The following is a 24,799-nucleotide window of genomic DNA, read 5'->3' as shown; positions in this document are numbered from 1 at the left end:
GGTTTTGTTGTTGATGAAGGTCATGTCAGTCCAGAATAAAACATCACTCTTCCATGATTTGATCATAGATCAAGGGACCAATCTGGAATGCATCAGCAAGACCTGGGGGGGGGGGGGATGAGTTGGAGCAGTGGCCTAACACAGGCCACTGGCCTAACGCAGATTTGTCCACCCAGATACTTGAACACCATCACACCTTGGAGAGCCAAACACAAAATTTGAAAAATGAAACTAAAGCATCCAGGGAAAAAACCCAACAAAAACACCATACTTCTTTATTTCTTCCTTCATTTACCGGTACATACCTTACAATCAAATAGGCATATTACAAAGAAACATGAAGCCTTGGATTGTTTGAAGACCATGTGATACTCCTGGACTTTGAACTTTTAATTACTAGATGAAGCCACGTACAAATCCACTGAAGCACATTTGAATACTATGACATTTCAGTACTTAAATTTCAGAACTAAAAGGAGGCCTTTTTCACAGAATGTGTTACCAGAAGAAACAAAACCAGTTTTCTGCCCCCAACATCTCTTTCTACCTCTGTGTGTATCAGTGCCTTATTTAGTGACAATAAATAGTCTCTCATATAACTAATAGAAGAATGGTGTTACTTTCACACTTCCAGCGACCAAAATTATACATCACATGAACTTTCACCTAGTTCTATATAAATCCCTAATCTAATTATGTTCTTGCACTGAAAAACAGATTTTCATAAGCCACATTAACCGAGTACAACAGTACACCTTCTTCCATGACAATGACAAAGATTTTTATTGTTGTTAAAATAGCTGTCTCTCTTAGTCTAGTGCTCTTCTTCCAACAGTGGTCAAACAGATGTCCATGAGAGATTCATAATCAATCCATATTTGAAGTGTCAAATGAGGACATTAAAATGAAGGACTTATTGACATTCTGTAGTGGCAGCAGGGCTATAGGCTGCTTTAAAATAGGAACTGTAAAATTTGAATATTTAACTTTGGTATAAAAATGCCTGGCATATAACCATAGTGGAAAAGCTTAACACATAAAATAGGAATATTAAAAGGAACTCAAAAACCCACAAGTGTTTTATGACATATTGTGGAAATTCATGGTATATAACAAGGGCTGAAAAACACTCTGTCACCTGCATCTTCAAAAATATTATCTTCATGATATTTTGTATCTTAATTATACTGCTGACCATCTGTACAGTCAAACTGGAGGACTATTGGATACTCCTAGGCTGTACCTATGTGATGGATTTAATTACATGCTGGGGGGGGGTATCATAATTATCCCTTTAATACCAGGAATTGGTTGTAAGTGGGTGGGGGAGATTTTTATTGGTTGCAGTTTTGTGTTGTATATTTTAAAACTAATTTTAAAAATCAAAATATCATAATCAGAGAAGTCATATTTTGTTGTATACTCCCATCAGCTGATAGTCAGACATACTTTTGATAATCAAAGCATTTAAACAGCATGTAGTGAATTGAAAATTAAGAATACTATATAAAAGTTCTGGATTATTGACTTTGGTGACTTTAGTATTTCCTCATGAAAATAACCCAGGTCAAGTATACATCAAATGTTTATATTGGTGCAAATGAAACAAACCTGCTTTTTGCTTTAGAACTGTTTAAAATAAAAAGGCTGAAGCCCTTGAAATTCATGAACAATCAGTGGTGTTTCATTGTGCTCCACACTTTTCTTGCTAGCTTTTTTCCTTTGATACATACAGTTCCTTGTTCTGAGAGTAGAGTATGTGGCAAGAGAAAAACAGATTCTTTCACTTCTACTCTTGGATTCTGCTCCCCTGCAGACTTCATGCTTAAAAGCTGGCAGGGGATTTGATGAGAATGCTTAATTCTGAGGGGCTGGAGCATAGGATGCTTGTCAGTTTCAACTCCTGCTGGCTTGCAAGGATGGAACTGGCAGAGGAGCAAAGGGTTCGCACAGCAGGCCTGATACAAAACTTAGGTCACATGCACATTGAAATGCAACACCCCAGATGCGTCTCTCTTTAGCTTCCCATTCAACAGTTAACATACTGCATCCCTAAGAGGCAACCTGTTACGTTGCACCAGAAGATAAAACACACACGTCAAATTTAAGGTCTTTTAAAATATGGGCAAATAAAGCACACACAGTTCTCATGCCCAAGTGTATAAAACAGAGTACTGTATCTTTATTATACTGCCATCCTGTGGCTGCTTTGGCTCATATACTAAGCCTCGTCTCCTCGAGTGTATCTGAAGAAGTGTGCATGCACACGAAAGCTCATACCAAGAACTGACTTAGTTGGTCTTTAAGGTGCTACTGGAAGGAATTTTTTTTGCCTCGTCTCCTTGTTACACTTCTGTTTCTGCCATTTTCCCCCAGCTTGTTCAGATGCTCTTCAATTACCAACTTTGAATAAATCTTTTACATTGTCATTCTTCCTTCATTATTAAAAGAATTTCCTTTAAGTAAAAGAAAGCAAGTACACAAACCCATTTGCTACATACACTGTTCATTGCTTCTTTGGAAGTGATGGGAAAAGTGCACTCTTCCCTTGCAAACCTGGCTACCCTGGTGTAGCACAGTGGCAACAAAGTCACTGTCATGGACTCACTAGGTGGCTTCAGGCAAGCCACTCTCTTGTTCTTCCCTCTGCAATGTGGGAGAATAAAGACAACTTACAGCAGTGCTACTCAAAGTAGTGGTCCACTGACAAGTGCAGTCCATAAACCATTGGCTTCCGGTCCACACCAACTTCACTGCAGCCCATGTTGGGTGTGGCACTTCAAGGACAAAGTATGGCACCAGTCCCTGGCACATTGGTGGGTGGGGAATTGCTGGTCCACCACAGAGTTTGAGAAGCATTGCTGTACAGGCTGTTGTGGGGATTACAAGCGCTGTAGGACATGAACATGAAGTGTTAAAACACTTGAAACTGCTGTGCAAACATTGAGCATTATTACAGCATGATCCTATACAAGTCTATTAAAAGTACGTAAGTCTCCATGAGTTCAGTGTGCTTTACCTCCAAGGAAGGTGGGTAAAGGAATGCAGCTTATTATATCATATTCCCCCCTTTCCCCCCTTAAAAATAAGAACCTTTGCTGATTTTGTGGAAAGGTTTGTTGTACATTTGCCAGCAGTCATTCCCTGAACATTTGGCTCCTTCATGCATGCCTCTTTCTTTCCTGTTATCCTTTGTACTGTCATGTTTGAGATTGTAAAATCTTTAAAGCAGACACCTATACTTTTGTTGTTCCTTATTTTACTCTGTAAACATACTATGTACATTGATCTCGCTGCATACATTAATGACAATTGTAATCAGGCACAAGAGCTGAACTGGTCACTCATTCAAAAAATAAAGGTAAGGCTCATGTTTACAGCTAGGTATCTTAGCACTTGAAACTGACAGTACAACCATGTTCCTTTGCTGAGCAACGGAAACTCCTACGCTGCAACAATATAAAAGTGATCAAACGACGATCATATGTACCATAAGCAAATGAGGAAGAAAAATAGCTTATTTTCTTTCAAAGTGAAAGGTTGATCATAGGGAAACATTTTTTACATTATTTACAATAGAAAACAGCAGAACAATTCAAGTAAGGCTGTGCTTATTACTGGCATTTGGGACTTGAGAACACTGACGGTAAGTAAAAGGTAAAGGTACCCCTGCCCGTACGGGCCAGTCTTGACAGACTCTGGGGTTGTGCGCCCATCTCACTTAAGAGGCCAGGGGCCAGCGCTGTCCGGAGACACTTCCGGGTCACGTGGCCAGCGTGACATCGCTGCTCTGGCGAGCCAGAGCCGCACACGGAAACGCCGTTTACCTTCCCGCTGGTAAGCGGTCCCTATTTATCTACTTGCACCCGGAGGTGCTTTCGAACTGCTAGGTTGGCAGGCGCTGGGACCGAGCAGCGGGAGCGCACCCCGCCGCAGGGATTCGAACCGTGGACCTTTCGATCGGCAAGTCCTAGGCGCTGAGGCTTTAACCCACAGCGCCACCTGCATCCCCTGACGGTAAGTACAGCTCAGTTATTAAATCATAAGAATGTAACAGATTATGCTTAGCTTCTGCAATGCAAAGCATATCTTATCTCATTTCTGGGAAGGAAGCAATGCTTTTATTGCATGATTTTACCATTTTGTGGCTATTTCTGAAGAGCAGGATACGACTAATCCCATGCTTGCATTTTAAAAAGAAGGGGAAAAATAGTTGGGTGGTTTCAGGTTGCACAGAGTGGAATAGGCTATTTAATCCTTTGTCGCTCAAAATCAGCAGCCCAGCCTTTCTCACACAAGGGGGGGGGGAAGGATACAATATCCCCCATATTTTCCCTGATGAATCCCACAAACATAAGCAAATGTTGCCTGTCTTGCCTCAAAAGGCGCAATCTGGCAAGTCAAATTGCTTGAAAGAACTTATTTCTCTGCCGAAGAAGCTACAAACTGCTTTTTATGACTTATTAGAGCAAAAATATGTGCACACTAGTGTGAAGCAAGGACAGGGGTACACACTGAAAACTAATCCACCATTTCGGATGCTCCTGCTATTCTATGTCTGTTGGAGCAGAGGCCCCAAGCATCACTAATACCTTTCTCCTCACCAAGATGGGAAGCAATGTCACCTCCATTTAGGGAATAAGGATGCACTGGACCCCATGATAAAACAAGAACTTTAGCTGAAAATATAGCACAGATGATTCTTAAGAAGCATCAGCACTGTCAGAAAGCACAGCCCCATCCCAGAGCCCCAACTGGGTGGGGAAAGGTAGGAACTTTTAACTGCTGCTCCACCGGTATGGAGTATACCTGCCTGCAGATTTACCTGCCTACCTTACCTTTAACATAAAATACCTACCTATTATTGCCGAATGAATTTAAGAATTTTAGATGCTGAAAAAGTGTGCCTCGGATATAAAATATCTGGAAGAGCCGCTGCAGTATGAATAACTCTGGCATTTAAAGCTGAGTTTCGTTGAATATGTGCAGAGTTCTTTTTCCTTCATTGGGAGACAATTTTTCAAATAAGAACTGAGTAACAATGTTTCCCTGAATGCCCTTCCTTTAGGAAAGAAGTGCTTCATTTATCAGAAGACTATCCGGATATACCATCAAATCTGTACTTCAGTGCTTCACCATAAGTCACCCTACCAAAGGTGACAGTGGCTCCACACCAGCTCAGAGAGTGACATTCCGGGGCGTGAGCAGCAAGAGTCCTGGGCAGGAACGCTGAGACTGGGGTGCTGGTGCTGGCAGCAGAGGCAGTCCGCGTCGTCAAAGTGAAGTCCAACGGAGGGAGCAGGGGCAAGAGGCAGTCCAATTGGTGGGCCCCTGGTCAGGAAGCAGCAGCAAGTCAAACAAGGGTCAGAGGCAAGAGGAAGTCCAGAAGCGTACCAGAGTCAAGGTGGGTGAGAAGTCCAGCCAGGCAAGGTCATGATGCAGAGTCACAGGAACTCAACGAAAGACCAAGTTGCTGTGGCAAAGACCAAAAGTGAAATGCAGGCCTGATCTAGCTCTCCTGGGCTTGCTCCCAGCTGCAGTGCATCTTGTCACCTGACTGTGCTTGCTGGCCTGCACCTGATTCATATAAGGTTGGCACAGCCAGGGTCTGGCTCCCACAAATCCTCAGAGTGCTCAGGGCCTGCTTCCTGCAAAACCTCAGTGCTCATTACAGGCAGCAGGCAGTGAGAGGTCCAAGTATTCATTGGCCTGGTTAGGAGATCTGCTGGGACGATGACAAAAACATGCAGGTTGTTGCACTGAATGCCCCTTGAAAATGATGCCACATACCTCTGTGGTCTTCTATGAGGTAGCACAGTGTGCATACACTGATATTCATAAAAATGCACAGCCTTTAAATGTTTGTGCATTGCACTGCATATGTGGCTACCATCTTCCATGTCATATTTTAGCATTACATGAGAAAGAAAGCTCAAAAATGCACTATACCAGACAAAAGAACAACTCAGCTGCCATTTTTCCAACACCATAGCCAATTCTAGCAACTAGCCCAGAGGGTAAAATTCTGGTCCAGAGGTCAGCAAACTTTTTTTGGAGGGGGTCGGTTCACTGTCCCCCAGACCTTGTGGCGTGCCAGACAGCGCGCACACACGGGCGCGCACGGCAAAGGGACTTCTCTCTCTCCCCCTCTCCCCCAGCCCCTCCCCTCCCCTGCCTACCTATACTGCTGTCAGTGCTGCGCTCTCCCAACTGCGGCTCCTGTGCCCTTGCGAGGGCTGCTTTCAGGCTGCTCGTCCCACCGCTGCCGCTGGCGCTCGCAAGGACAGGCACAGGAGCCGCAGTTGGGAGAGACGCTGCGCTGCGCTCTGCCAACCGCTGCTCCTGTGCCTGCCCTTGCAAGCAGCAGAGGCCGCTGTCGGCGGCAGCGGCGGAGGGATGAGCAGCCCGAAAGGGCTGGCTGGCTCCAGAGAGGTGCTGCCCAAAATGGCGCTCAGCCAACTCAGCGCAGCCCACTTCCTCCCCTATGCAGGGCGGGGAGAAGGGTGCGGAGAAGCCAGGCGCAGGGAGAGAGGAGGCGCCGCGGTGGGTGGGTATGGGGGAATGGCGCCCCAAAAAAAATGAACGGGAAAAAAATGAACAAACAGAACCGCCGATCCACGGAACATCTGCAGGCGGGATCCTGAGGGCAATTGGGCCAGATCTGGCCCGCGGACCGTAGTTTGCCAACCCCTGTTCTGGTCAGTCTTGCTGGGTGGCAACCCTAGTGGCTTTCTTAGGATATACGTATATTACAAATGTAAATTACTTTGCCTTCCATGGCTTCCAACCATGGAACTTAGGAAATCATGATTCTTGGTTCTCTAATAAGAAACCCTAAGTAAAGAAAGAAGTTCTGCTCCTATAGTTCACATACAGAAGCCCTGACAACTAACCCAGTTCATATCTGGCTTAAATTTGTAATATACATACAACTTTAACTTCAAAGATTCCAAATAAGGGGGGGAAATAACTAACTAGGAATTTATTTTTTTTGTGTTTCAGGATTGTCCAACTTACAGGAGCAATATTTCCATACTATGAACCTAGAAACAGAAACATTTTGCCACGAATACCTAGCACATAAAGGTACAGTAGTAAAACCATATTACTGGCTAACAGTGAGCCAAAGCTGTGTCAAGTGCCCTTATCACATAAAAACAGGTGAAGAAGCAAGAGTTCCTTATGTAGAATTTCATAAAGCCTTTGGATTCCCATACAGATCAATGCCTTCCCATAATAAACACCTTCTATTTTATGAATTGAGGCATTCATCAGGGAAATTAATTCAAAAAGGCCATGCTACAAATTGCACAGAGTACAACATTCATCCAGAATCAATGTTATTTGAAATAGGCGGTTATCTAGATTCAGTTGTGCACAATTATGAGAATGCTGGATACATAATTATTTATTCAAACTACTCACCTTGTAACGAGGCAGAGCATGGCTGCATAAGCAAAATGTACAACTTTCTGATGAAGTATCAAGACATTACACTCTGCATTTATTTTGCACAGCTGTACCACACAGAGGAGGATTTCCCAGTATCCACATGGAACTGTGAAGCTCTGCAAAGCCTGGCTAGCATGTGGCCTCAGGTGACATTGAGCCCACTGTGTGGTGGACTTTGGCATTCCCTCCTAAACAGTTTTGTGACTAATATACCACACCCAAGTCTCCATCATCCAATTTTGCCTGCAAGAGTATGGGCTGACAGACGAAATGCACAACAAATTAGCAGCATTACAGGAATGAAATTTCCTTTTATGAAGACCCTGCCTCAGCCAGGCTATGGACACCCAACTGTTCTGCCATCTCTGCAAAAGTACTTTTTGCCCAGTTCAGACTCTCAGCATCCAGCACCAATGATGAATGGTAGATTGCTCCCTCTGAGGATACCGCCCCCCCATTCAACACCTCCCATTGATGTTTTTCCCAGTTTTAGAAAGCAGCCACTATACCCACAACCTAAAAATATTGTCAGACACTTAAAAATGCCAGATAAGTCATTAAGCAAAGCTAAACGTCTGCAAGTAATTCCAAACGGAAGATCTGTTTACACGGAAAGAATTACTGAACGAGTTTAAAGTATCAAGTCTAAAGAGCATGAACTGCACAGAAACAGGATCCAATTCACCTCATTCAAAAATTGAATGCAGGGCTGACAATTCACTCGGCATGTAAGCAGCTCAAATGCTTATACGCATGTTTTTCATATGTACTGTGGCTATTATGCCAGCATAGGAAACACCAACTTCGAGCAGCTGAATGAAGAGACTAAGGCAATCCTGCTAGTCAGTGTGGCTACTGGACAGCGTCATCCTCCATTTTGTGTTAGAGTATTAAGGCAACTTTCATCTTAAGGATATTTCCTTTATAATAATTATTTTGTACTGATTTGTTGTCATTGTTCTATGCAGTTTTGGCTGTAAACTTGTACCTGCCAACAGAAAGCTGGGATATAAATGTAATAAAATAAATCCAATCATCAAACATGCTGCATGTAAAAGACTAATATTCAATTCTTCTATCATCTCCAGAAAATACCTTAAAGTCAGCCCAGACATCATCAGCGCTATTTGGAAATTCAATTTATTTTTGCTAAGCCTTGCTTTTTATTGGATATCACAGGTAGCTCTTCAAACTTCCCTTTGAAATTATTAAAAGTACTTGCAAGCATAATGGTTCGGAGTGGGTGGATACCAATTCCTGGAATAATCTTGCATCTGATGAAATTCAGTCAAGTCCAGGGGTTGGCAAACTAGGCTCTGTGGGCCAAATCAGGCCCACGAGGGTCGTTAACCTGGCCTGGCCGCTCTCTGAGCTCCCTGGAAAAAAAGACAAAAAAGAGGGAAGCCGCCACACGTTCTTGCGTGAAGTCCTCCTTCAGGAGGTGCAGGAGGAAAAGGAGGAGGCAGAGGTGCCGCCATCCTGGGCAGGGGAGGGGGCGAGAGATTTACGGGCGGAGGGGAAAGAGTGAGGGTGGGGAGAACAGTTAGGAGCTCTCCAGACTGGCTGAACAGCGGCGCTCTGGCCTCTGCTGCCCCCATCCCCCCCCCCGAAGCATGGAAGAGGTGCCAGCAGCAGGAGGCCCAGCAGGCCACAACGCAGCACCAAACCCAGGCGAGGAGCCCCCCATCCAAACAATGACTATCATCAGTGCAGGTAAGAATCTACAATACTGTCTGGCCTGCCTGGTACTCTTGCATGGAATGGGTTCTTTTAAAATGCACCTGTGGGTTATTTGTGAGGCCTGCCTGATGTGCATAGGAATTCATTCATTTCCCCCCACTCAAAATATAGTCCAGCCCCCCACAAGGTCTGAGGGAAAGTGGACCAGTTGCAGACCCCTGATCTAGTCCATGAAAGTGTATGCTGCAACAAATCTGCTGCACACAATCCAGAAGGCAGCCCTGTATAGGGACGTTTTTAATGCTTGATGTTTTATTATGCTTTTATATTATGTCATAAGCTGCCCAGAGTGGCTGGGGCAACCCAGTCAGGTGGGCACGGTACAAAATATAAAATTATTATTATTATACATATCTATTCAGAAGTCCCCAAAGATATAAATGACGCCTACTCCCAGGCAAACAGGTATATCCTATTGCTGGCTTGATTATTCTCTTACTGCACTACATAATTATTTCCTACTTTGGTAAAGAACTTAAACTTGGGGATATGCACTGGCTGCTGTTTTTAAAATATAATAATAATAATAATAATAATAATAATAATAATAATAATAATATTTTTTTTATTTATACCCCACCCTCCCCAGCCAAGGCTGGGCTCAGAGCGGCTTACAAGCAATAATAAAAACAAGATGAATGATTACGACTTAAAAACAAGATTAAAATACAACATTAAAATATTGAAACATTAAAATGCAGCCTCATCGCAGGAGGAGAAGGAAAAGAAAGAGAGGGAGGGAGGGAATCAAACTGGCTCCAAGCCAAAGGCCAGGCGGAACAACTCTGTCTTCCAGGCCCTGCGGAAAGAAATCCGATCCTGCAGGGCCCTGGTCTCATGAGGCAGAGCGTTCCACCAGGCCGGAGCCAGAGTTGAAAAGGCCCTGGCTCTGGTTGAAGCCAATCTAACTTCCTTAGGGCCCGGGACCACTAAAGGTAAAGGTAAAGGTACCCCTGCCCGTACGGGCCAGTTTTGCCAGACTCTGGGGTTGTGCGCCCATCTCACTTAAGAGGCCAGGGGCCAGCGCTGTCCGGAGACACTTCCGGGTCACGTGGCCAGTGTGACATCGCTGCTCTGGCGAGCCAGAGCTGCACACGGAAACGCCGTTTACCTTCCCGCCAGTAAGCGGTCCCTATTTATCTACTTGCACCCGGAGGTGCTTTCGAACTGCTAGGTTGGCAGGCGCTGGGACCGAGCAACGGGAGCGCACCCCGCTGCGGGGATTCGAACCGCCGACCTTTCGATCGGCAAGCCCTAGGCGCTGAGGCTTTTACCCACAGCGCCACCCGCGTCCCGGGACCACTAGGGTGTTGCTATTTATGGACCTTGAGACTCTCCGTGGGGCATACCAGGAGAGGCGGTCCCGTAGGTACAAGGGTCCTAGGCCATGAAGGGCTTTAAAGGTCAAAAGCAGCACCTTAAATCTGACCCTGTACTCCACCGGGAGCCAGTGCAGCTTGAAAAGCACTGGGTGAATATGCTCCCATGGCAGAGACCCCGTGAGGAACCTCGCTGCAGCATTCTGCACCCGCTGGAGTTTCTGGGACAGCTTCAAGGGCAGCCCCGCGTAGAGCGAATTACAGTAGTCAAGCCTGGAGATGACCGTCGCATGGATCACTGTGGCCAGGTCAGGGCGGGAAAGGTAAGGGACCAACTGCTTGATGCGGCGAAGGTGGAAAAATGTCGTCTTGGCTGTTGCTGTAACTTGCGCCTCCATGGAAAGGGAGGCATCGAGGATTACACCCAAACTCTTAACGGAAGGCAATGGCACTAATTGGGCCCCCGCAAGAGAAGGGAGTTGGTCCCTCATCCCCGTGCCATCCCGACCTAGCCAAAAAAGCGATGCGTCCACCTCATGACCTTGGGGATGAGGTGGAAATCCGAATTAGAAGAGAAAAGTTGTGCCACAAAAACCCCGTCAGAAGATACAAAAGTCTAACAATTTTCTTTTACGAGCACTGAGCAAAAATCAGAGCGTTCCGAGCAGCCACGGGGCTTCTTTCAGGCCTAACAGCCAGGCGACATTTTGGGCCCCGGCTGGAATTAGGAGGCCGGGATCCCAGGCCCATCCGTTGCTATAGGAACCTGCCCAAGATCACGTGTCAGCCAACCTCTCAATGGCCTCCCACAGACCAGCGCCCCACCCCGCCGCGCCCGCAGTTCTGCGCATGTGCTCGTTCAGGGGGTTGAGGGGGGGCGAGAGGGAAATGGCTGCTTGACGCATGCTCATTAGAACGGGTGGCGCGCGCATGCGCAACGCTAGCGAGCATAAAAGACTTAAAACCCTGCGCTTGTTGGGGCTTTTTAATGAGAAGGGCCTGGAAAAGGTCGCTCTCTCACAGAAGCTTACAAAAAAAACGCGCCGGAGGAGAAATGACGTAATGGCGGTTAACTTGGTGTGGATTGTCCGCATGCGCAGAGCGGAGGAGAGGTGGGGTGAAACCACTCGCGCATGCGTAGTGCCGGTGTTGGCTGCCGCTCCCTCCTCGACGTGAGTCCTTCCGCGGCCTGGAAGGGGCGGAGTCTCGCCTCTCGCCGCCGCCGCCGCCTTCCTTCGCCCGAGCGAGTCAGGCGGGGCGCAGCCATGGCCAAGCACACGGTCTCCTCCGCGCGCTTCCGCCGGGTGGACGTGGACGAGTACGACGAGAACAAGTTCGTGGACGAGGAGGACGGCGGCGACGGCCAGGTGGGCCCCGACGAGGGCGAGGTGGACTCGTGCCTGAGGCAATATCCTGAGGGAAACAGAATCGAGTCGCGGGGTGGGGGGGGGGTCTCTCTCCCTTCCCAGGGAGGGCGGGCGGGCGGGCTGAGGAGGTGCCTCGCCCCCCCCCCGCAGCGAGGGGCCCTTGGGCGCCGGGACAGGCGCTGCGCCTCCCCTGCCATCTCCGGTCCAGCTGGAAGGGACCTCGGGGGTCATCTAGCCCAACCCCCAGCAGTGCTGGGATCTTGCCCTGCCTGCCGAGGCCCTTGGCTTCTCCATCTTCCATCTCTTCCGCAAAGGAGAAGGCGGTGGGTGGGGGCGGGGCGGAGAGAAAGGATGACAGGAGCCTGAACGGGGGCTGGGCTCTCCCCCCCCCCCCGCCAGTATGGATGCAGTTTTTTGGGGAGGGGGCTTCTGCCACACCCGCAGCCAGTGCCTGCTCGATGGAGGCAGATCCTCACTCGAATTCCTCCCTGGTCGCCTCTCACAGAATTGTAAAGGGGCCCCAAGGGGTCATTAACTCCCTGCAATGCAGGAGTCTTAACTGAAGCATCCAGGACAGATGGGCATCCAACCTCTGCCTAAAATCCTCCATGGAAGGAGATGCCGCCGCCACCTGACTGAATCCTCCACTGTTGAACAGCTCTTACTGTTCAGGTTAGGCTGAGAGACAATCTTGCTGGTTGGAAGAAAACCTTACAGCACACAAGAGTGCACCTTGGTTTTTAATCATGTGTGTTTACTTGGAAGTAAGGCCCACAGTCATGGGCTGGTTGTATTTTTCACCCACATTTCACACAGATGCTTTGTAGGCGGGGTATAAAGGGAACCTAGCTGACATTTGAACTTTTAACATTTCAGACCCATTCTGTACAACTGCAAACAATTAAGATATCTGTATATGCTTTAATCTGACAAAGGAGCATTGAGAGACCATTTAAAACCACACTGGCTTTGAGCATGAAGGCATCTCAATGTAGCCATTGTTTCAGCAGACTGTAATGTTGATGTTCACAGTCATGCTGTCCTGTAGTTCATGCTATTCCTCACAACATTTCTATGGAAGAAAAAAGAACTGTGGTGTAAAACAGCGAGTGATTTATGCAAGAACAAGAACTAACAGCTTTGGTTCAACATATATTTTAACTTTCCTCCACCTTCAATACACAAAGCTTTATCTTGCTTTCCTGCTGTGTACACACAGAGACACACACTACTCTGCTCCTCCTTCAGGGTTCATTGCTCTTTTTTTCCACAGGTTAAAAGTTAGGTCTGGAACTTTTTCTTGATTGACACTCTATAATCATTTAATCACTTCATGGATTTTTTTAATTCAAAAGTGTGTGAAAGAGTTTCACGGTTGACAGCATTGTTGAAAACACACCTCTTCAATAATGTTAAAATTGCTTGATCTGTTTTCCAAGCTGTGAATTCATGTGTCTGCATAGCATAGTTGAAGCTCATTTTTTAACATTCTCAAAAATACCCCATATCATGATACTGTAGTGTAGTACAATTTAATATTAAAAAATGAGATTGTTAATCAGCTAAAAATGTTTAGCCATATTCAGTGGGTCTACTTGTAAGAATTGCATTAGTCTGTGGATAGCTTTAGTAAGAGATAAGTGTTCATGGGGCAGATGTTCTATTTTCATTAGAACTTATTTTGTAATAAGCTTCAGGCATATCTGAAAAGGAAAAAATAGCTTAATATAGTATAATCTGAATGGCTTAACATGGTAGCAGCTTTGCACATCTACTTTTATAAGTGTCTTTTCTCACTGTTTGCCTGCACAGTCCTAAAGCATGCATTTGACAGTCTTACATCGAATTGAAGAACATGGGAGGAGGAGTCTGCAAAGCATTACAGCCTTCTAACTTCCTCCTGTCAGACTAAAACAGTAGAGGAAGTACATGAATTCAGTAGGGTCTTTCCTTTTATGGAAACAGTTGCATCTAGTCAGTGATAGTGCAACTGGCATTCAGTTCCATTTTGTAATCTTAAGCACACTCACTTGAGAACACAGTACAACTTCTTTCTGGGTGAATTTTCATAGGATCAGGGAATTAGTGATTTGTCTCATTTATAGAAGAAACGGTTTCTAAGAATTACACTGTTTAAATGGGTTCCAGGAAGTAATCAAGAAAGGAACCCCCGCCCCCCCCCCCCCATTTCCAAAACCAAATTGGGTCTAATTAAAATACTGTTCTGCATTGTCAACAGGCTGGCTGGTTTTTTTATATCTCTTGAGGTGTGTTAATTTTTCTTTGCTTATTAGACATAGCATTCTCTAATCAGTCACTAAGACTTTTCAATCTGCTTGAGGCTTCTCTAAGCTCTGTGCTATGTAGTGGGAAAGAGTAAGGTTTGAGTCAGAAAGTCCTCTCTTCAAATTCAACTTCAGTCATTTGTGAAGTGTCGTTATACAAACTAGTCAGCTCTAGTGCTTCCCTCTTCACCCCCAGCTGCATAAGATGCTACATAAGATACTGAAAAACCTTACGGGGCTATTTTAAGGTTCCTATGAATGTATCTGAAGCATTTTGAACTCTTGAAATGTGTTCTATAACTATTACTAGTTTTTGAACCCTCAAAGCTTGGCAAAATTGTATTTTCCTTAACTGCTGCTTACGGGAAACATGATGGCTGCATTACAGGCAGCTCTGAAAAATCCTCCAATCAACACCAAGAGTCAAGCCGTAAAGGTGAGGTAACAGGAGAATTATGGTATAATAGTGATTGAAGACTGCTCTTCTTTTTCGGAATATTTTAACCACATCTAAAAACATTGCTGAATTGCTGCATCACTGCTGTAACTCTCAAAACTTAGTGGACGTGTTTAAGTGTTATTGCATTGGTGGCTTCAGGATTGTTGTTGTTGTTTAGTCGTTCAGTCGTGTCCGACTCTTTGTGACCCCATGGACCAGGATTGGATAACTGCAATTAATGTAGAATGCTGCAGCACAGTTGCTGTCAAAGAAGACTCTGTTGTCATACAACACCTCTATTCAGATATCTGCACTGGTTGCTGATTTGTTATTGGGCTGAGTTCAGGGTATTAGTATTGGAGTAGAAAGCCCTTAATGGCTTGAGATGAGCCTTACCCCACTGGTGCTCACTTGACTGCTTTGATCTGTGCACCTGGCACTGTTACAGGTGCCACATAATACTCTTTCTGCAGTTGTAAGAAATCAATATTTTAGTATGGCAGTACCTATACTTTGGAACTGTCTGTCTTTTGACATCAGGCCATGTATTGTGTCTTAATTGATTGCTTACAGATCATCCTATTTTTTTCAGTCCTGAACAGGCTGACGAAACAAAGCGAATGAAGCCCTAGTCTGCATTCAGTGGTTCAAACATTGTGCAGATGGCTATAATGTTTAAAGCTCTTTTTAGAAGACAAAAGAGAAAATTAATTATAAAAGTAGAAATCCATTGTGTTCCTGTTGCTTTTTAAGTAAGGCATGGGAGACAGTTCTGCAATGATAAATATATATTTGTTTACATTTTTAATCCTACTTCTATTTAATTCTAAACAATGGTTTAGCATTCTATGAACAAGCAAGCCTTGGGCTCATCAGCTCTCCATCTCCAGTGCAGCTGTGTGGAGGAGATTGAAAGCTTTTGCTTCCAGTTTTAACTATCTGTAGTTTGTTGTTATGTCCAAAGTGTGGTTACTCTAATCTAGGTTTAGGGTGGAGAAAAACAACACCAAACAATGGATTTGGAAGTTGTATTGTTTCCCTAAACTTTAGTTAAAATCAGCCATGGTTTCAGATTCGGACATAACAATAAATTCTGGTTCATTGAAAAATACAGTGAAAGTGTCTGATTACATAACTGTGCTGGACTTTGGGTAGTGCACAGTAGTTTAGTGTTATGTCCAGACCAGGTCACTCTAATAAGAACTTGTTGGACTGTTTTTGCCAAAGCAAGACAAAAGCATAAAGTGAGAAATGCAACTTAGACCCTGCAGAATGATCTGGGTCTGGTGTACCAATGAAGGGAACTGGGTAGGAAATGGCATAGAACAGGAGTGTCCAACTGGACAGTCGTGATCGACCAGTCGATCACGGGGTGCCCCAATCGATCCTGGTCGATCGTAGGACCCCCCAAGAGCTCAACAACTTTGGCTAATGTTACCCCCCTAAAAAGCTCAACAACATTGGCTCATCCTCCCTGAAAAAAAGCTCAGCTACTTTGATGTTAGTTTTTTATAGTGGGAGTAGCTCACAGTCTCTTGGAAGTTGGACACCCCGGGCATAGAACTTTTATTTGAGTTTGCCTCTTTTGAAAATTGCCATCTGCAGCCTAGTTAATATTTTGCCATTTCAGATAAAACAGAAGTATTCATAAGGTCTTATTAATTCTATATTAGAACTAATTTATTTATGCAACGCAGTTGCAGACACAGTCATAATAGTCATGTAAGTCTAGTAGCTTAGTACTTGTTGATTTTTTATGGTAATTAGAACCTTTCTTAATAGTATAAACTGCAGTGGTCAACCCAAGTGCATGTTTGCTCAGAAGAAAATCAGCTGAGTTCAGTTGGACATGCTTCTAAGTAAGCAAGCACAGGATTGCAGTGTTCATGGTTCTTTTTCTGTTTGTCTTTTTCAATTTTTCTCCAGGATCGTGCAGAAAGTATTGTCCTGAAGGTTCTTATCTCTTTCAAAGCCAATGATATTGAAAAGGCAGTACAGTCTTTGGATAAGAGTGGAGTTGATCTCTTAATGAAATACATCTACAAGGGCTTTGAGAGCCCATCTGACAACAGCAGTGCTGTTTTACTACAGTGGCATGAAAAGGTATGATGGCTTGGAATCATTCCTTTCTTGGGGTCTCTGAGTTGTGTGCTATTTTTTCTTCCTTCTCAATAAAGCATAAAACTTCTCAATAAAGCATAGGCAAGAAGGGAGGAAAAGGTAACAAAGCCACATGCATCCCAAAGGATATAGCATACCTGAAAGAGTTACTTAGATAGACTAAAAAACCTGGAACTTTATCTTAGAAAAGAAGTGTCAAGTGAATTGGGGAACACAGCAGAAGTAAAATGATGAACAGGCTGGAAATACTAGAATTAACCCAATGGAATGAGCATACACATATTTTAATATTAGCAAACAATTCATTTTCCAAACTTACTACACAATTTAACTCACTGAATAATGTTGTTTTTTTCTAAAACACGTGACTGTGTCTTTGGCAATGAGAAAGAGATTAATCATGAAAGATAGGAATTGCCTGTGACAATCCTGTTGCTTAAGGCATGCATCCTTTTACCTTAATTACTTAACTGCTGGAAACCAACAGAACCAAATATATTTCCTTAGAGTTTATTCTCACTTCCATATTTATCACTTGATGATCACAAGATCTAGGGATGACTTGTGTGTGAATGTAAGCCCTTGTACAGATGGAGAGAAACATCCAGCTGTATGATGGGACTTCTTCCATCCCTGCTAGAGCTCTCCACACTCCTCCAAATCTGCTCTGGAAGGTTTCCCAATTCTTTGGAGTAGTCATTGGGGGTGCATTAGGAGTTACAAGGGAAAGGGGGAATCTGTTCTGCTGGAGGACGACACCATTGGATTTCCCCCAGAGCTTCCACATCTCCTGATGCTTCATTATTTATTATTTATTCAACTTATACACTGCCCTATAGACAGAGATCTCAGTGGTTCACAACAAGATGGCAACATATAAAACCAAATGAAAAGCATCTCAGACTTGAAAAGTTTTCCGTGGCATTGGTTGACACATTCAGCTATCAGTCATCAGTACTTGAGTAATGAAATGAAGTGAGGTGTATGCATATTTAAAAAGCTGAGGGTGGCATTTAGCTAAGCCTTGCTTGGAGTAGACCCACTGAAATTGGTGGATCTGCTCTGAGTAAAACTTCATTGAATACTAAATACATTGTACCCTTTCATGTGTTGCTAGACACCTAATAGAAACACTACTTTTATGCTTCTGTGGACCATAGTGATGATTTGGATTGGAGTAACGTTCCTCGGAGAAAAATAAGGCACCCACCTATGACATCCTCAGTAAAGCAAAATAAATATTTCTGTTCAATTACTGAGTATGATTGTGTGCCATAGAAATAATGCCTGTTGTCATCAAAATTTGTAATTGCCCAGTGAACTGAGATAATTTAATATATGTTAAAATGAGTTTTAGTTGAGGAAATATATGTGAACATGATTCTGTGAATGGTTTGTATCTTAATTCAAACTAGTGTGTTTATGGAGTGTACTCCCCTTGTCTTTTTGTGTTCCCAGTTCAATAAACTGATGTTTCTGATTTCTTGTGCCTCTTTGAGATAGCCATATAAAACATGCTAGTAGATGTCTGCAATAATAATAATAATAATAATAATAATAATAATAATAATAATTTTTATTTATACCCCGCCCTCCCCAGCGAAGGCCGGGCTCAGAGCGGCTTACAAGCAATAATAAAAACAAGTTAAATGATTACAACTTAAAAACAAATTAAAAATACAACATTATTAGTTAGAGTTGTCTTCAGTGAGTGCTTTAACTTCCTCTTCCTTGTTGTCTGTTTTCAGGCTCTTGCTGCTGGAGGTGTAGGATCCATTGTCCGTGTCTTAACTGCCAGGAAAACAGTTTAAGTCCAGCAAAAATTGCCCCTTCTGCCATGGGTGTGGGAAATGCTCATACAAAGACCAAAACAACCAAATGCCATCACCGCCCTGTGGGTAGCATCTCTCTTTCTTTCAGCTTGCCTTCTTGCTTTTTCATATCTGTGGCATAATATGCATATCAGACTTCTTTTGTGAAATGTTGGATAATTATATAAGTGCAATTTTATTTCTAAAATGAGTATCTGGTACTCGCAAAGCATTTCAGTGACACATGTACAAGTGTTTGCATAGGATGATTTAAAAAAATCACGACAATGTACAACCTTCCTTCCCCATTTTTGGCCAGAAAGTCTGAGCAGATGGTGGGGATTGAGGTCAGTTTTAAATTCTTTAGCTGGTTGGGCAGCATTCCATGTAAACTGTGTTGATATGGGACAGCTTACAAATAACAAACTGGACTAGTCAATGTCTAACCTTACAGCTATCGGCAAGGATCTGTCGAGTCAAGTTGCTCATTGCTTGGTTTTCATAAGTGTCCCACACTTTTCTTTGCAAACCTTTTTACATGAAGAATCCACAAGCGGAGAATGTCATTGTTTCTGTGATAATCCATCAAGCAAAGGGAACAGGGAAAACATTTTGGAACTCTGCATAATAGCAGCTGCCTCTGAATAACCTAACAAGTGTACACTGAAGTAAGGGCAGAATTACACATTGCACTTGACGTGGGACTGCTGCCAAAAATAAGGTCTTCATGTCAAGTTTCCTTCTCCCCGTAACTTTTAGAGTCTCTTGACACATGCCCTGATGTCATGTGTTTCCCTGTCTTCATCACATCATTGCCTACTGTTGGAATGAAAATTTGGCATAAGTTCAGAACATGGGAAAAGTATCCTATACTGCAGAGGTTGGGGGGGGGACAAAACATGAGAGTGCCTATTTTGGTGTTAGCCTCATATCAAATCTAATGTATAGTTTTATTCTAAGCGTTTCTTGATCAGTGTTCAGCTAGTGGGACCTAGAAAATCTTAACCTCTATTCCTAATATGGTTGTGTTCCATGTTGTATTAAGGGAGAAAGTACTGACCAATAAAAAAGTGCTTAAAAAAATAAAGGACTTTCTAGGAGATCATTTGCATTCCAGACCTGGAAACAGCTTGACTGTGAATGACATAGGAGGAAAGTTGACCAATGTGTTTAGTTTATACTTAATGCCAGTTTTGCATCACAAAACTGGAAAGGAATTATAAAATGCTGCTCATTTTTATACCTGCTTTTTTTGTAAAATGAGAAATCGAAAATAAAATGGTCACTGCTAAATATTTTAATATTCAAGTGTAATTTTGTTGTCTGTTGTTAATCCACATTTAGATGGGAGGTGATAATAAATGAGCATCTAAGAATCAAGTTGTTTATCAACTCCAAAAACAAGCACTATATAAATGCTTTTAAAGAAGTACAGTTGCTGAGCAATCCTGTGATCATGCCTTAGGCTACAATCCTATGCATGCTTAACTGGAAGTCAGCCCCACTGAGCACAGTGGGATTTCCTTCCATGTAAAAATGCATAGGACCACCTTAATGTCTTAAGTAGGACCTCTAGAATGTCACTTATCTTAAAGCTTTTCTAGGACTTTAATTTATTCACCTACAGTTTAAAAAAAAGTTTTTCCTAGTCCTCTGTGCTGCAAAAAAAGAAGAAAGAAAATCTCTTAGTAAATGAGTAAATGAGATTTTAAAAAGCAAACAGAAGATCAGAAGTAGCTCCCCAAAGAACATCTTAAGAATTCACCATTCCATTTCCAGTAGGAGCACCTCCAGGAGTGAAGTCAAAACAGCTGCTTTAGCAGCACTGAAGTGCCCCCCCCCCCCGGGTTGCAAGCCTGGGCCATGTGTCTGGAGGTTCTGGGCTGCCCAGATGACAAGACTCATCTTGTCTCAGCCTCACTAATGTGGTCCAAAGGAAAGCAGAGCAATACGTTTGGCACCAACTTGGCTGCGGAAGTTGCCGGAAGGAGACGTACAAGGTGCCATCTTTGGGACTCCATTCCAGATTTGTGTAGAGTTTGCTCCTTAGTCATTTCTTTTCCCAAAGATATTCCGCAAAGCAGAAGAGGTTTAGGGTCAGTGTTTTCCTTCTAGATGGGCTACCTTCCCAGGTTGACAAGCCCCATCTGCCCCTCACTTTCCTCTACAGCACCTGTAGAAACCACCTTCATGACCATTGGACCCACTATTGGACTTGCCAGTTTAATCCGCTGGAGCCTGTCTTCTCACGCAGGTGAAGTCCCTAAACCCCAAAGGTTTGAAACCCATCAGCTACGCTCACCTTGTTTAACTGGCTAGTGGAAGTGGTTTCTGGGGTGTGGCTGTTGTTGCATGCTTACAGCTTGGGAGCCACAGGTGAGAACTGAGGGCAAAGGTAGACAAACTACTCCAAAGGAGCACAAGTCCTGCACCAGAGGTAGTATCCTTCCCCTAACACCCCTTACATCCCAAAGTGACTACTAACTTAGTTGCGTTTTTAAAGGAGTGACAACTGTATAGATCCATCAGTGACATTCGCCAAGACAGCTAAATGAAACTTCCATGTTCAGATATGGTGTCCCTCTGATGTACTCCGGCTCTGTCTGATCAGCTGCTGTTGGAAATAGAACTCTGGTTTAGATTTACTATGGTCTGAACCAGCCAACACAACCTTGGTAAGGTGGCTGAGAGAGCAGTTGCTGAACAGTTTGGCAGATTTCTTGATGAAACATCGGCTTTGGATCCATTCCAGTCCAGTTTTCGCTCTGGCCATGGGACTGAGACGGCTCTGGTCACCCTAACAGATGACTTCCGTAGGCAGCTGGATTGAGGCAGGTTGGGGCTGTTGATTCTTTTAGATCTGTCAGCAGCCTTCGACATGGTTGACCACGAACTTCTAGACCACTGCCTTGCCAACATGGGGATTCGGGGCGCAGTCCTTCAATGGCTGCGCTTGTTCCTCTCTGGTCGGGGACAGAGGGTGGCGATGGGGGGGGGAGTTGTCGCACTACTCCTTGGTGTGTGGCGTACCACAGGGCGCAGTTCTCTCCCCGATGCTTTTTAACATCTATATGCGCCCCCTCACCCAGCTCGTCCAGAATTTGGGTTTGGGCTGTCAGCACCCAGCTTTATCTGTTGATGGATGGCCACCCTGACTCAGCCCCAGACACACTGTTCAGATGTTTGGAAGCCGTGGCTGGATGGCTATGTGGGAGCCGGTTCAAGTTAAATCCTTCCAAGACAGAGGTCCTTTGGCTGGGTCGGGACGATATGGGGTTGGGGGGCCAAGTCCCATCCCTTGCAGGGGTGCAACTAGTATCAGCACCTTCCGTCAAGAGTTTGGGTGTAATATTCAACGCCTCCCTTTCTATGGAGGCGCAGGTTACAGCTATAACAAAGGCAGCATTTTTTCATCTCCGCCAAGCTAAGCAGTTGGTCCTTTACTTCTCTCGCCCGGACCTCACCACTGTGATCCATGCGACAGTCACCTCCAGGCTTGATTATTGTAACTCACTCTACGTGCGGCTGCCCTTGAAACTGACTCAGAAACTCCCGCAGGTGCAGAATGCTGCGGCAAGACTCCTTACGGGGTCTTCACCATGGGATCACATTCACCCCATGCTATACCAGCTGCACTGGCTCCCGGTGGAGTACAGGGTCAGGTTTAAGGTGCTGGTTTTAACCTTTAAAGCCCTATACGGCAGAGGACCTTCGTACCTATGGGACCACCTCTCCTGGTATGTCCCATGGAGGACCTTACAGTCTGCAAATAACAACACCCTGAAGATTCCGGGCCCCAGGGAGATTAGCCAGGGCTAATTTTTTTGGCCATAGCTCCGGCCTGGTGGAACGCTCTCTCACAAGAGACTAGGGCCCTGTGAGATTTGACATCCTTCCGCAGCGCCTATAAGACGGAGCTGTTCTGCCAGGCCTTTGGTCAGGGTTCAGTCTGACTCATTTTCTCTTTGTATAAGAACAAGAACGAAGGAGGTTTCCCAGCCCACTCACAGGTCCTTATAATATCAGTGGAAACAGTTGGTCCTGGCGAGTATTAACCGCTTTCAATTTTAACCTGAGGACTGTCCAGTTTTAACTTTAATTTTAATTTATTTTAATTAATTTTGGGATGCATTTTAATCAATTGATTGCTTGTTTTTATGCATATTGTATTATTTATATGATGTTAGCCGTTCTGAGCCTGGCTCCAGCCGTGGAGGGTGGGGTACAAATTATTATTATTATTATTATTATTATTATTATTATTATTATTATTATTATTATTATACATTGTGCCCAACTAGATATATTTTGGGCATTCTTGTGTTTCTAGATCTCTGTGATTTTTATTCTGAAGTAACTTGAATAAAAAAAGTAATATTCTGGATAAGCCTTGTAGCATAACATATTGGATAAAAAAATACTCTTGTATTTGCAATGTTGCTGTTTTAAAACTTTTCCTCCTCAGTTTTGAGAAGGAACATAGTAGGAAAACAAGGTCCCCTAAATGTCTGAGACCATGACATTGGAAAGATGACATGGAAGCCAATATGATATGATATATGCAAGATGAATAGAATACATCATTTGCCTTTACTGTAAAATAATACCAAGGGGCTCTGGCAAAGGTGGATGTTCATACGCACAAGACTTTGCTTCTGTTCAAGTTGCCTGAAGATTCTACCTTGCTTTTGGTAGCCAAGGAAGGATACAACCACACAATCACCCCTGCGTTGCACAAGGTTGCTATAGCAATCTTGGAGAAGCCAGATTGTGACTCATTAAGAATGCTTGCAGGACTCCCTGCTTGTGATGAGAGAATGAAATATTAGTCATTGCATCTCTTCCAACCTCTGCTTCCATTTTTGATCAGAAATTAATCAAGGATGCACCCACAATGAAAAGATTTATGAAGATTTATTCAGCTTGTGAATAAAACAATGCTGCTCTAAGGATGGGTGAATCTGAATTTTGATTCCTCTCAGATTCTCATTTTTCTAATTATTATTCTTATTTACCAGCCCTTCACTCTAAGGCTCCAGGATGGGTCACAACATTTAGAAACACAATATTAAAACAGTTTGACATAACTTATAGTCACAGAAATAAGGTGGGTCCTAAAAATATATGTGCACCTCAGCTGTCAAAAGCCAGGGTAAAGAGATGCATCTCCAGCATTCACCGGAAAGTAGAATAAAGGTGCCAGATGCACCTCTGTGGGGAGGGCACCCCACAACTTGGGGGCTGTTCAAGAAAATGCCCTCTCTTAGACCACCAGCAACTGAGCTTCTGAGGGCAGAAGAACTACGAAGAGGCCCCTTCCTTCACTTCTCCACATTTCTGCTTCAGTTGGTGCTTTGTTTTGTTTTTTTAACGTTATGTTCACTAACATATGCATTTCCATGTACAATTTACCCTCGTATATTCATTTCTGTACACATTACTGGAGAACTGCAGAGCAAAATTTGGAGAAATGTGAATTTCAAAGGACGTTTGTACATAGTTCATGTACTACAGGGATAAGCAATTTGAAGCTCTGCAAATATTACTGAACTACAACTCCTGTTGTTAAAACTTGTATACTGTTCTTCAACTGAAGATCCCTGAACGGTTCACAACAGAAAAATACTTAATGAGAAGACAAAATACATAATAAAACCAAAACAAACCAATATCCCTGCTCCCACAAACACATTTAAAAAGCCATAGAATGTTAACTAGCCAAACGTCCAGTTGAATAGAAACATTTTTGCCTGGCACCTAGCAAGCCTCCTCTAGGAGAGACACTGCAGAAAAGTTATTTTTCCCATGTTGCCACCATGTGGACCTCTTCTGGAGGATACACATGGAGTAGGGCCTCAGATGAGGATCACAGGGTCTCGGCTGTTTCACATGGGAAGAGGTAGTCCTTGAGGTGCAGTGGAACCTTGGCTTACGTACCACCCTCCTTACGAATGCTTCGGGTAAGGAGCTCCCCTAAGTAGATGCTCCTGGCTGCAAACTTTGCTGCGGGATGCGAGGTGAAGTTGCGTGGCGGCAGCGGGAGGCCCCATTAGCGAAAGCTCGCCTAATGTTAAGAACGGTTTCCGGTTACAAATGGGCCTATGGAACAAATTAAGTTTGTAACCGGAGGTACCACTGTCTTGTGGTCCTAATCTATTTATGTCTTTATAGGCCCATCAGCCCCAGACAGCATGGCCAATGATCAGGGAAGATGGGGGTTGCAGTCCAGAAAAAGTGGAGGGCACCACATTGTCTACTTCTGATG

At 44.0% G+C, this 24,799-nt stretch overlaps 2 protein-coding genes and 2 long non-coding RNA genes across 9 annotated transcripts; 2 read left to right on the top strand and 2 right to left on the bottom strand.

The window, feature by feature from the left end:
* Positions 1 to 350: 350 nt before the first annotated feature.
* On the bottom strand, positions 351 to 9,338 carry LOC310846889. 5 transcript variants are annotated; one of them, XR_014565590.1, is made up of 5 exons: positions 8,548 to 8,922; positions 4,859 to 5,722; positions 2,677 to 2,891; positions 2,334 to 2,435; positions 351 to 2,227 (listed from the first exon to the last, which is right to left on the bottom strand). It is a non-coding gene; the product is annotated as an uncharacterized lncRNA (long non-coding RNA). The 5 variants fall into 5 exon arrangements; XR_014565587.1 differs by having other exon boundaries at positions 351 to 2,246; positions 2,350 to 2,891; positions 8,548 to 9,338; XR_014565588.1 differs by having other exon boundaries at positions 2,334 to 2,891; positions 4,859 to 5,725.
* On the top strand, positions 2,902 to 8,534 carry APOBEC4 (apolipoprotein B mRNA editing enzyme catalytic polypeptide like 4). The gene is made up of 2 exons (XM_083743971.1): positions 2,902 to 3,646; positions 7,003 to 8,534. Exon 2 carries the CDS (start codon positions 7,038 to 7,040, stop codon positions 8,085 to 8,087), a length of 1,050 nt encoding a protein of 349 aa, XP_083600097.1. The 5' UTR covers positions 2,902 to 3,646; positions 7,003 to 7,037; the 3' UTR covers positions 8,088 to 8,534.
* A 2,042-nt stretch (positions 9,339 to 11,380) lies between the features above and the next one.
* On the top strand, positions 11,381 to 19,829 carry ARPC5 (actin related protein 2/3 complex subunit 5). 2 transcript variants are annotated; one of them, XM_083744034.1, is made up of 4 exons: positions 11,381 to 11,919; positions 14,527 to 14,599; positions 16,529 to 16,705; positions 18,472 to 19,829. In XM_083744034.1, exons 1-4 carry the CDS (start codon positions 11,645 to 11,647, stop codon positions 18,532 to 18,534), a joined length of 588 nt encoding a protein of 195 aa, XP_083600160.1. In that variant the 5' UTR covers positions 11,381 to 11,644; the 3' UTR covers positions 18,535 to 19,829. The 2 variants fall into 2 exon arrangements, with proteins under 2 accessions (XP_083600160.1, XP_083600161.1); XM_083744035.1 differs by lacking the exon at positions 14,527 to 14,599 and having other exon boundaries at positions 11,489 to 11,878.
* LOC310846906 lies at positions 16,702 to 22,970 on the bottom strand. Its single transcript, XR_014565609.1, has 3 exons — positions 22,956 to 22,970; positions 18,408 to 20,140; positions 16,702 to 18,251 (listed from the first exon to the last, which is right to left on the bottom strand). It is a non-coding gene; the product is annotated as an uncharacterized lncRNA (long non-coding RNA).
* Positions 22,971 to 24,799: the final 1,829 nt, after the last annotated feature.

Source organism: Podarcis gaigeae (assembly GCF_964106915.1).
Source record: "Podarcis gaigeae genome assembly, chromosome: 6".
Classification (NCBI taxonomy): Eukaryota; Metazoa; Chordata; class Lepidosauria; order Squamata; family Lacertidae; genus Podarcis; species Podarcis gaigeae.
Note: the sequence above shows the minus strand (reverse complement) of the source record. Positions and strands in the feature narration are given on the sequence as shown.